The following is a 13,300-nucleotide window of genomic DNA, read 5'->3' as shown; positions in this document are numbered from 1 at the left end:
CGCTAATATTTACGCTCAGAGGGAAGCAATTTGACTGAAATTTGCAGCATAGTTTGTTTTCTATTTTTTTAACTGTCAGCTCTTTCTCTAATCTTACCTAGTTCCCCTTTAATAATCATTACAGATTTACTAGGCCATGTAAAAAATATTATGTTTCTCGGATACTTCCGTGTCACTTAAAAACCACCTCATTAATTATCGTACATTTATATATTCTCCCAGTTACAGGAAGTGACATTTCCTTTTGAAACCGGAAGGCTAAATTATCAAGTGTTATTGAATAAACTAAATGACTAGCGGATGACCCGGTGCTACACGGGTTGAAAGTAGTATAGCTCCGAAACCGGAAGCGGTAGTCAATGTTACTCCCCGGTCCGAGCTACCCCCATACACAAAATTTCAGTCTCAGGACAGCCCTAGTGTAGCCGCCAACCCTGAACAGACAAACGGACACGAAAACGACAGTCACAAATATCAGTATAGATGATAATGGATAATCGTGGCGTTCTATTAACCCAAATGTAGCTATCATTTGACTATAAAGAGACAAGTGATCATTTGACAATAGAAATAAAAGAAAATAAAAACATGTATTTTTACGTTGTCCATTTTAGGTTTTTATATGGTGGGTAGAGCTCGTGGACTACTGTTGACCACGCCTCGATTTACAGCCCAAGCCAACACGTGTCTTCGGTTTTTCTACCATATGAGAGGTGATATCGCTGGTGGTATTCAAGTCTGGTTCAACCAGTATTTCCCTAATGGCACTGATACATGGGAACCCGTGTACAAGAAGAAAGACGTCACAATGCCGGATAAATGGCAGATGGGACAATTCGATCTTAAAGATGGCGAATTCGAGATAGTTTTCCTGACCAATGTAGCTAGCAGGGTGGCCATTGATGACGTGATGATACTGAACCAATCATGTGCATCTGCTGGTGAGTTTCTTCTCTTTTATCAAGCATGTGCAGAACGGAGGGCCTGACAAGGACAGCTGTCTAGTCCTTCAGATGAGACGAAAAGTCGTGATCCCATATATACATTGGAATGCACGTAAAAGATCCCTTGGCAGTTGGAATTCGATATAAGAGTAGGCGATAGTGCCGCTGTCCGGGCAAAATTTCCCTCATAGCACACTGTATGTCGTATGCCCGTCTTCATTAGCCCAGTATAGGAGCAGACCAGTAGGACGTTAAACCCCATTTCATTTCATTTCATTTTATAAAGCATGACGAATTTAAAGTGTAATCCCGCTCAACGACCACCTGATTATTACGCGACACTCACATATAAGGCCGTATTTTGAAAAGGCGCATCAAATATGTATCCTTGTATCCAAACGCCATATAAAGACCTCTACATTATTATTTATAGTAGTCCCCGAAGTGGTCTTAATGGTGGGATTTCACTGATGATTCTATACATAAAATAAGTGCAGCATTCTTTGCGTCATTAGTTTGGAGTTTTTGCGACCCCTTGAGTGTTTGCACCTCTCTCCAATGGAAACCAACCACTGGGTTTTCAACACTCAAATCATAATACTCAACTAGTGACAAATATATACGGAGAGACCGCATCAAATAGTAGCAGATCTAATTTGTTTTAGCGGATCTAGGCTATAATAGTATATATTGTTGTAAATTGTAGGTTGTTCATCAGATGAGATGCAGTGTGGTACCGGAATAGATAAACAATGTATAGATAAGCGATCCAGATGTAATCTGGTTACAGATTGTGCTCGGGATGAGGATGAAGTTAATTGTGTTGGTATGTATACTCTAGAAGATGTGAATCACAACATACACATGACATAATATTCAAAGTTCCAGCCATGCTGTAATGTTCAGGGTGGACAGGGCTAGCACATGTAAAGGCACCATGAAACTTACGAATAATATTAAATTCATACACAAGGAGGTTATATTTTACAATGTTTCAAAATCTAATTATTATTGTGATTTTAATAATCCAATTTTATGTAGATTATTAAATTAACATATTATATTTTACAGTTTTTCGAGATCCAGTTGTATTAATTAACGGTGTATTATATTTTACAGGATCTAGTTATTATTGTGATTTTAATAATCCAGTTTTATGTGGACTTCAACAAGTTACAACAGATAATGAACTGGTAGAATGGAGAGTTGTTAATTCCTCTAAAACACCAGGGGCTTTCCAAGACCATTCATACACTGAAACAGGTAACATTTCATCTGTAAACATATGTTAATTTATTCAAAAATGTTAATTTATGCAAATATAGGCTAATTTATGCACAATCAAAAAGCGGGTGTGGCAGTAATCAGCTTGCTAAATCAATTGCAAAAGTTATATAATTATGTAAAAAATTGTTTTTTTGATGTATGCAAATATGTGCTAATTTATTCAAAAATATGCTAATTTATGCTATTTTGTCATTGGTTATTTTTTTATTTTATTATAGGTAATATGTTAGTGATGGAGACTAGGTCATTATTAAAAGATAAAGAAGTTTCTATGACTCAGTCGTTATATCTTGGTGGAGAAGCACATTGCTTCCAGTTCTATTATTATTCTGATACAACTGGTACATTAGAGGTAAGAACACGTTAACTTTATGATTTAATACTGGATTAAACAATTTCACTATTCGAATGGCGTGAACATTAGAGGTAAGCACAAGTTAGCTTTATGATTAAAACTGGAGTTAAACTTTTAAACATTTGGTCTAGTATTTGTCTCCCATGGGATGTGTTCTAATATCAATGAAATCAAATATTATCCCAAAATAAACAAAAACTTGGCGGAGAAACTCATTGTGTCCAGTTTTTATTATAATTTGACACAACAGGTACATTAGAGGTAAAGACACTAACAGCTGAAATTATGTCTATTATTTGATTCTTATGACAAAAAGATCATGAATTTTTTTATTTGAAAAATTTATAGTTTTTAGAAATATGAAAATGTACTGAAAATGGCCATAAAATAGATCATTTCAGTTGGATCGAATATTCTGTGGTCTGATTCCACGTTAAATGAAGTTAGAGTAACGTATAGTGTTCATAATAACACAACTTTATGGATTTACTACTTCTTGGTTTATTACATGCAACGTTTTAATACTCTTACAGGTATCTTTATCAAGCAATGATAACATATTATGTATTTATTTTCAAACAGGTCAGTTATAAAGAAGCTAACTCTACTGTGAAAAACATTTTATGGGTCGTGTCTAATAGAATCACACTTGGCTGGGCAAAAACACAGTTTTCTCTACCAGCTTTAGATACCATACATCTTACATACAATATGATTGGAGGAAATTTCGATGGCACTTACAGACCTTTCCTCGCATTGGATGATTTAAATATTACAAGAGGACAGTGTCCTGCATTTGGTACGTATACCTGGTTAATTACTTTAATCTGACCCTCCATCGGTGAACTGTATTAATTCATTGCCAAGACATAAACAAGCCTTTTTTCTTTGTTAACAAAAGGCCCTACAGCTGACCCTTGTGGAACACCTCTTATAAACCGAGTCTCTTGTTATTACAGAATGTGGTGCTGGCCTTGTAGCTTGTTCAGAAGAGAATTATTGCTTACCAGAAACTAGTTATTGTAATAGAAAGGTTGATTGTGCTGGTGGTAGTGACGAGGTATCTTGTGGTAAGTAGAACATTCAGAACACTTCGGATGATTTGAGACGAACGTGTAATATAGATCACCAACACCAAAACTACAACCATATTACATGTTCGTCTCTCCTTGGCAGTATTCAAATTACGTTTTAGAGAGACAACTGTCGAGTAAATTGAAGTCGCACGGTCTTTGAAGAAGTTGGCTATTTACGCCACATATATTCCCCCTTATTTGACCACTTGTTTTTTTTTTCAGTGTGTAAAAGTACAGAGTATAAATGTCCTGGTGGACCGTGTATAGATAGATCATTAACATGTGATCGAGTCTACCACTGTGCTGATCATAGTGATGAAGGAGACATCTGCGGTAAATAAAACATTAAATTATTTACACAAGTTTTCTCTTGTATTGATATCGATTTTGTAAAGTGAAATGGAACATTTACTGTTTTCATTGTTTGAAGTCGGATATGTTCATTTGAAACTTTTGGGATGTTTTAAACCCCAGCTTGCCAGAATAACGCGATTAGTACCATACACAAGAACAACTACTTTTATTTTTAAACATAAACATTTTGATCTAAAATCAATCAATTTTTACCTAAATTTATAAACAATATAGGACGTTGAACCTCATTTCTTAGTCGGGGGGTTAGATGGCTGAATGGTTTGCATGTACGCGCTGTATCATAAAGTCTGTCATTGAGTCAACTGGCGGTTGTACGTGACAAGGAGTGGGTTTTCTCCGGGTCCTCCGGTTTCCTCCCACTCCTAAAGATCCCTACGAGCAAACGAATTATGGAAATAAAATTGAACCATATGTTAGTCCCGAAATGACCTAGTCTGTGTCGAGTGGACGTTAAACCCCATTTCTCTCTCTCTCTCTTTCTCTCTCTCTATCTCTCTCTCTATCTCTCTCTATCTCTCTCTCTCTCTCATTTCTTAGTCTTTTCTTGCGATTATTTGATGGTAAAATGACTTTTCTGTTACAGATCCCTTCAGGAAAGTCTCCTGTGATTTTGAACACCCGTTTTTATGTGGTTATCGTTTTCAATCAACGGATTACAAATGGCGGCGATACTTTGGTAAAACAACTACGTTTGGTACCGGTCCCACAGCGGATCATACTTACAAAAATATATCAGGTAGGACATTAACAATTGTGATTTGGGTGGCTGAATGTTCTAACTCGCGTGTCTCAAATGATAAGGTCTGTCATTGGGTCAAGTGTCGTGGTTTAGATGCCATACTTGTACGTAACAAGGAGTAGTTCCACCTGCCTAACTAGGTTTTCCTCCTCTACGTCGTAGCGAATTATTCAAATAAAATTGTACAATTAGCGTATAAAAAACTCTGGCAGTTGAAAATCGATGACGAGTAGGCGTAGAGAGTCCAAATTTCCCCCATAGCACACTGTATGGTATATGCCCGTCTTTGTTAGCCCAGTCGGTGCAGAACAGTAGCCCGTTAAAATACATTACATTTTATTTATTTCTGTGTTTGTTTTCAGGGCATTATGTGTACGCAGATGGATCAGAAGGGCGATATTCAGCCCTAACTTACGCAGAATCTCCAAGATTTAACGCGACAGGCAAATCACTGAGTTTCTACTATCACCTGTTCAGTATCCTAGCAACCTTTAATTCGAACACGGGCAGCTTAATGTTAATCGTCAAAGACTATGATTTAGGACAAAATTATACACTACTAGCGGAAGTTCCTACTCAAGAAAAAAAATGGAAATACGCGTGTGTTGATCTGCCGCCATCAGATGATATTTCGTTAGTTTTTGTTGCTCAGCGTGGTGATGACCTGTTAGCAGACGACAAGGCCATTGATGACATCGTTTTACAAGATGGCAAATGCAAAATTAGGGGTAAGTGCAGATCTCAATTTTTTTTTCTCTTCGTTCCCGTCTTCATTAGCCCAGTCGGAGCAGAACAGTAGGACGTTAAACTCCATTTCATTTCATTTCTCTTCGTTCGTTTGTTCGTTGTTTCGTATGACTTAACATCCGCTTTAACCCAGGTTTTTTGTCTCCAAATCTTTGTCTGGAACAAGGCAAGTGTTTCGCTGTGTATGTTTGTGTCTATCTAAAGACAACAAACGATCCACTGAATTTCGACTTTACGGGGTTTGGCTGTACTTTCTAAACTTTTAGTGATCAGTATTTTAGTAAACCGAATTTCTACAAACCAGAAGAGGCAGTGCGCATGCTTGTCGCCCTTAAAGAGCGGAACAGGAAGGAAGCTGGTTTGTCCTATCCATTACATCTTTAAAACTACTAATATATAACTCAATATATAACTATAATTTAAGCAAATTTTCTTATTTTATTTTAGGAGTCACTGGAGAAACTAGTCCACCTTTATTGATAGGTAAATACAAACCCAGTCTTGTCACATTAAATAGAAACTCAATCTTGTCACATTAAATATGAATCAATTGAATAGGATAACAGGCACGCTCAGACGAATTTTGTTCAAATTTTATTTCAGCTCTCTGCCAATCTGATTAAAGTACAGATCTATATTTCGTTTCGTTTTTTATACTTTCGATGGCTTCTACTACATGAAGATCTGACTGGTTGTATTGGAAGGTCGCGTCAGAGGTCATACGAGAGGTTTTGGACCTATGACGTCAGACATTTGATTAACCAACCAGCATTGATGTTTCTAGTGGGTTACCCACAGTTCCATACACCTCAGGCCAAAAACTCGCCTTAACAGACTGTTTTATTGGTTAATCCCTCACATCATCCAGAACACGGCCTATATAACAACTCTCCCAGATCCTAGCGCAGTAAAGACAAGTAAAACGAAATTCGGTACTATAAAAAAGGAAACGAAATAGGATCTGTGTTTTAATCATATTGGCTCTCTGCTGATTTAAGGAGTTAAATCTTACCATGTTTTTCCGCAAGATTTTTATGGATATAAGGATGTGATTTTTTATTCGTAGCTCTACGCCCTTTAAGTACGTAAAATGTCAAATGAGATTCTTCACAGTAACCAAAGAATAGGCTACAATTTGATGATACTCATTTCTTGTGCAAGAATATAAAAAAAAGTGCTTATATAATGACCCCGTAATATAAAGACAGTAATCTCTAATAATTACATGCTAAACGCCGAGTCCCATTTTGTTATCAAGTCAACTTAAATAATAAATAAAATTATTTTTATTTTAGACACAACTCCAACGTAGAGTAGACATGAAAAACGGATATTAAATGTGAGTATTTTTTTCTTTTTTCTGTTTTAAAAGATACTTCCATAAAACACCCATAACTCGAGCCTTGGAGGTGAACGGCAATACTATATACCGGAAAACAACGGAAAACAACAGGAAAACAACATTTTATATTGAATACTTGAAAACACCGGAAAAACACTAAATACCGGAAAACTTACTAAATACCGGAAAATACCCTAAATAGGTAACCCGGAGACTGGCAACCTAAACAGGTAACAGGGAGCCTGGTCCTATGTGTGCCTGGGTTAGGGTTAGGGTTAGGGTTAGTTTCCGGTTTATAGTATAGCCCTTCTCCGGGTTACCTATTTAGGTCGGTTTCCGGTATTTAGTGTATTTTCCGGTATTTAGTGTTTTTCGGTATTCAGTATAACATGGTGTTTTCCGGTAGTTTTCCGGTGTTTTCCGGTAGTTTTCCGGTTGTTTTCCAGTTTTTGTCGGTGTTTTCCGGTATATAGTATAGCCCGAGGTGAAGCTTACTGAACTTCAATAGTTCATAGTCAACATATGGACGTGGTAGTCAAGTAGCCAGGGCACTTGACTCTCGAGCAGACCCTTCGGGGGTCTTTTAAACCAGGCCTTCACTTGCCAAGGGTTTTGCTTGCGGAAATAACAAGGATAGTGTACCTAATCGTTCGGAAATGAAATGAAATGAAATGGGGTTTAACGTCCTACTGTTCTGCTCCGAACTGGGCTAATGAAGACGAGCATACGCCATCCAGTGTGCTATGAGGGAAAGTTTGCCCTTGCAGCAGCACTATCGCCTATTCTTATATCGAATTCCAACTGCCAAGGGATCTTTTACGTGCATTCCGATGTATACACGGGACCTCGGATTTTCGTCTCATCCGAAGGACTAGACAGCTGTCCTTGTCAGACCCTCCGTTCTGCACCACTGACAAGGGGAAACCACGTCGGAAACTAATCGTTCGGGTTGGACGAAAAATTTGTTTGTCTCAAAATGACCGAAATATTGCGTGGATAAGACGTTAAACTCCCTTTCATTCCGAAACAGAAGCAGTAAAGTAGGCTATAGTGTAAGTAACTTGCATGAATCGTTTCCTTGGTCACGGTAAAACTTTGCTTGACAACCCTGCCCCCAGGGAAAAACCCTTCTATCTCGCATAGCATACGTCTCGTTTTGAACACGTAACCATAGATATACAAATTTTCAAAATGACCGAAGTATGATGTTGATAAGACATTAATCTCCATTTCTTTCTGACACAAAAGCAGTAAAGTAATGTATAAATAACCTGCACAAATCGTTTCAAATACTATTTCCAGAGTCTTAATAGAACTTTGCTTATAGAATTAATTTGTTATTCCAGGTTGTCACAGTAACCAAAGAGTAGGCTAGAATTTATTGATACTCATTTGATGTGTGAGAATATAAAAAAGTGCTTATGTAATGAACACCTAATATAAAGGAAGAGATCTCTAATATTTACTACGTATATAAATAACCACAATAACGCCATATTTGTGTATCAGGAACTGGCCCCAAAATGTTACTAATTGTGGTTCTTCTTTAGGGGGCGATGCTCTTCGAAAAAAATCACAGCCTCCGTCAATCCAAGTAAGATCGGCATGATATTCTTCCTTGGACGATTGACGGACTTCGATTTTTGATGTGACGTCATAACTCCAAGATGGCTGTGATGACGTCATATTGGGTCTCTGGTCCACAATCGGTAATATTTGTTTATTTTAAATATGCCGATGAGATTAACAACAAAACCATAAATTCTTATTAATCTTTGCGGTTGTTTTAAAAGCTGTTGTTTCAGTCTATTTAATTCTTCCAGTAGCTTTTGACTGGATCATAATTATGTGTCTCACTTATTAACGTTGACGATATATACCGAACTACTTACACTGGAGGTAAGAGACATCATAGACTCTTGCCCCCAGTCTTAACTAACGGTGCCATATAAGGGTATAGAGGTTTCACCACAATGTGTTATATATTAATAATGGTGCTGAATATGATTATATATTAGTACGTAATTCAGGGTTGTGTGTTTAATGTTGTTATATATATATACTAAAATATTTCGTTACGTAAATTCCTGGCTGCAAGGAATCAAATGGAGGATCTAGAACACACCTGGCCCCCGAATTCACAAAGCGTTTTCAGACTTACGTTAAGAATTTACTCAACTTCCAATCACTGTTCATGAGCAATATGATGTATTTGAACCAGTAGACACCAGTGATTACTCAATTGGAATGGCTTTTCGCGTTTTCTTAGTGTGCTGTTCCAAATTTCACGGCACGCTTAGGAAGATCTGGTTGAGAATCACTGCATTAAAGCAACAAAAGTTTTATAAAGGGCTATATTTTAGCTAAATAAGGTGAACAGTCTGAGAATACTTTGTGACCTTGGGGCCTGGTTACCTAAGGTTACGGTTGGTAATTTGATCACTTGTGTTCCACATCCTCCAAATTATTAAATAAAATAAAAAGCTTGTAAGCCTATCCTTAGTGAAATATTACCATTGTAGTTCATTTTTACGAATTTTATCTGTAGTTAATCATATTAAATAATTCATTTTTTTGAACGGCAGGCCGTTTTATTCACAAGTTTACTTTTTGTAATCTTTTGTAACAGTTTAGATTAATTTCCAACGATTTAACCATTAACTGAGATTAACCTATCCAATTTGATTAAAACACAGATCCTATTTCGTTTCGGTTTTTTTTTATAGTTCAAAATTTCGTTTAACTTGTCTTTACTACATTAATTTAGTATAAAAAAACGAAACGAAATTAAGATCTGTATTTTGATCAGATTGTTAATCTATCTTAAGAAAAGTTGAGGGGAAAATGATATCGTTTAGAACAATGTTATGGGCTAAAATTTAACATACTTATAATAAATCGTTATTTTAATAAATATTTATAATGAATAAGAATCAATAGTTATATTCCTTTATATTCAAGGATTTTTATATTCAAAGATTTTAAATTTAAGTCTGGCTTACCATCACAGTTCTAATGTTATAAATTTATATTTGAGTAACTGTTTTAGAACTCATATTTTAGTGGATATTTTAGGATAAATTTGCTGTCTTCGTATACTCGTTTAATGTATTCAAAACGTTTTATGACTGACTTAAAATCACTGTATTTCAGTAAATATTGTAGAACTCATGTTTTAGGATCAATTTGTTGTTTTACTGTACTCTTTGTATGTATTCAAAACGTTTTAAGACTGACTTAAAATCACTGTATTTGTTTTAGTAGATATTTTAATTATTAGGAACAATTTGCTGTCTTCCTTTACTCATTTAATGTATTCAAACCGTTTTAAGACTGACTTAAAATCCCTGTATTGTTTTTATGAATTTCTATAGTTGTGATTTGTTTATATTTGTGTGTTGTTTGTATATATTTAATATCTATTTATAAGTGTATGTTTTCTTATCCAATGTGTTCTTATTACTACTTATTGATTAGCATTTTTCTGACAAACGTATTCTATGGTTCAATACTCTGTGAATCTTTGTGCTAGCGAATGCAATGCCATATAATACGACTTTCTAATGCTCTAAAACCTTCAGTATATGTACAAGTCGCAATTCTGTGGAATACAATTACTGCTTATTGCGTGATAATGAATGACTAGTCGAAACGTCACTCAGTAATAAGCAGTATATTGTATTCCCTAGAATTGTCACCTGTATATTCCAGTTCAATTACTTATTGCCAATCAAACAAGTCTTCAGTATATGGTTAAACTATACCGCGAGTTCACTTTAGCGAAACCATAGTATAGTTAGTTTATTAAAGGCCTATCTGGTCTCCTGTTTCAAAATCCACGAACCTGTGAACCAACGAATGATGCGTTTTATAGTACTTCTTCATAATACCCAGTATAGGATAGTTCTTTTCGGAACCAACCGTCTGGTCTTTGGCTTAAAATCATGGAACCAGCAAATTAAATACTGTATTGGACTGCTTCCTAATACGTGAGTTTAAACATCACTACATCCAGGCCGCATTGTAAATCATATTTACGATTTTTTAAAATATAGGAATTTTGATTTAATAACGATCGTGTCATAAATTGTTTTCATATTTACGATTTTTAAATATGTGGGTAGCTAAATCTGCCACAGTATGTCCCAACTACGAACCCAGAGAAAAACAATCTCTATATATTTAACATTTTTAATTAATGTTTTTTGAAAATATGTTTTGTATATATTAAATCTTGAGTATAAAATCATGACACCATTGTCCAGGCCACAGCGTTTGGAAATTGAAATTTACCCCTCTTTCACGCCAAACCGTTATATCTACTTTCGATTTGTTTTGCTCAATGTAATTTTGAAAACAAAAATGTAACATTTACATTATCAATACTTAAACAGGCATTATTCAAAAGCTAAATCTGCCTATTGCAGATCTTTCTTTAGGCCTGAAATGTTACTTGAATTAATTAGACATTAATTAATTTAGTAGATTTTTTTACGATTTCTGGTAGATGAAGTAACCGTAAAAGTGGATAATCGAGACTTTGTTTGTTATCGTGACAAACAACGATAGTAATGACAATCGGGGCTAGATATAATTGTATCGCCGATAGCTTGGCTGCAAGTGAAGTAATTTGACTGAAATTTTCAGCATATTCTCTTTTCATTATCTATTTGTTTAACTATTATATCGAGAACTGTCAGATCTTTATCTAATCTTCCATAATGCCTGTTTAAGTTAAGCCAAGTAGATAACAATTAAACGTGTTTGGGTCTAATATTTAATTGTTTGCAAAAGAGATTGACCTTCTTGCCATTAATGTTGACAACGACTCATTCTTGCTTGCTCAATTTAATTTTTAAAAAGTTTAAAAATTAGATTATGTATTAAATATGTTTCGGTTGTTTTAAGTATCGAATACTTTGTTTTAATCTAATAATGTAGACAATGATCCATTCCTTCTTTAGAATTATTTCTATTCGTGTTCTTTTAGAAAAAATAATGTATGTTTTGTTAACGTTTTAGGAAATAGAATCTGGAAATGCCAATCCAATACCTAAGAAATCCACCAATCTGATTAAAACACAGATCCTATTTCGTTTCATTTTTTATAGTTCAAAATTTCGTTTCACTTGTCTTCACAACACTAGGTAGAGGCCATCGAAAGTATTAAAAAAAAACGAAACGAAATATAGATCTGTATTTTAATCAGATTGGAAATCCACAAGACGTCGCACTTTGTTTCTCTCGGACTATTTCATATCCATAATACTCTTATTAACCCTTTGGCATTTAGACCGAAACTACTGCCGTTTCCTCTAGCGCCACGAACCGCCAGAGCTATTTAAGGACCGATTTTGTGACTTGGACGGTTTGAAACGATCTAGGGAGAGTATAGTTTTAAACGCCTTCGAAAATAAGATACAGATATTTTTTTGAAAATCCTCATTTTTCTCCAATTCTTACAGGGAACTGGTGTAGTCACTATTTACAGGTACCAGTTTCTAAAGGGTTAATCACGACACCGCCAAATTGGGTAGTCACTATTTACATGTACGAGTTTCTAAAGGGTTAATCACGACACCGCTAAATGGGGTAGTCAATACTTACATGTACCATGTGCGAAAGGGTTAATGAGAGCAATTGGTCAATATCATATTGTGCTCATATTTTGTTTTTTTATTTTATCAATTTGGCATCAGCCATGACTTCACCTTTTTTCATTAAAAGGGATAGTCAATATTTACATGTACCGAGCGCTAAAGGGTTAATATCATATTTTGTTTTTTATTTCATCAATTTGGCATCCTCCATGACTTTACTCCACTTTTTCTCTATTGGTGCTTGTATATATATGATGTATATATATGTAAATATTTTGTATATAGACCATTATGTATATATATGCTTCAATTATTTATATTAATGTATAGATACACTGTGTATATATACGGATATTGTATCTATTACTGAATAAAATATTAATCACATTTTTATCCTGGTGAAGTGTTTGTGTTATTCTTTGTTTTTCTAAAAAAAAAAAAGAAAAAAAAGATTCACATTTGGTTTTGCAAAAGTAACAGAAATATCCCATAGAGCAAAATATCGATGCTACGGTCATAGCTTTATTAGTTACTTTAGTAACGAAGTCTTAGAGAAGCTGAAAATGAAATGAAATGAAATGGGGTTTAACGTCCTACTGTTCTGCTCCTATACTGGGCTAATGAAGACGGGCATACGCCATACAGTGTGCTATGAAGGAAATTTTGCCCTGGCAGCGGCACTATCGCCTACTCTTATATTGAATTCCAACTGCCAAGGGATCTTTTACGTGTATTCCAATGTATACACGGGACCTCGGTTTTTCGTCTCATCCGAAGGATTTGACAGCTGTCCTTGTCAGGCCCTCCGTCCCGCATCACTGACAAGGGGGAACCA

At 35.4% G+C, this 13,300-nt stretch overlaps 1 protein-coding gene across 3 annotated transcripts in view; it reads left to right on the top strand.

The window, feature by feature from the left end:
• LOC126821774 (MAM and LDL-receptor class A domain-containing protein 2) overlaps positions 1-12,858 on the top strand; it is a 104,285-nt gene extending 91,427 nt beyond the window's left edge. For all 3 annotated transcript variants that reach the window (XM_050550279.2, XM_050550286.2, XM_050550292.2), the window contains 12 exons: positions 615-941; positions 1,651-1,770; positions 2,064-2,207; positions 2,450-2,583; positions 3,169-3,385; positions 3,546-3,656; positions 3,885-3,995; positions 4,621-4,773; positions 5,139-5,504; positions 5,971-6,006; positions 6,819-6,862; positions 8,212-12,858. In XM_050550279.2, the coding sequence (XP_050406236.1) occupies positions 615-941; positions 1,651-1,770; positions 2,064-2,207; positions 2,450-2,583; positions 3,169-3,385; positions 3,546-3,656; positions 3,885-3,995; positions 4,621-4,773; positions 5,139-5,504; positions 5,971-6,006; positions 6,819-6,835 (1,736 nt within the window). In that variant the 3' untranslated portion in view covers positions 6,836-6,862; positions 8,212-12,858. The remainder of the gene's footprint in view (positions 1-614; positions 942-1,650; positions 1,771-2,063; positions 2,208-2,449; positions 2,584-3,168; positions 3,386-3,545; positions 3,657-3,884; positions 3,996-4,620; positions 4,774-5,138; positions 5,505-5,970; positions 6,007-6,818; positions 6,863-8,211) is intronic.
• Positions 12,859-13,300: the final 442 nt, after the last annotated feature.

This window comes from Patella vulgata, chromosome 1 (assembly GCF_932274485.2).
Source record: "Patella vulgata chromosome 1, xgPatVulg1.2, whole genome shotgun sequence".
Lineage (NCBI taxonomy): Eukaryota > Metazoa > Mollusca > Gastropoda > Patellidae > Patella > Patella vulgata.
This window is presented reverse-complemented; position numbering and strand designations above follow the sequence as displayed.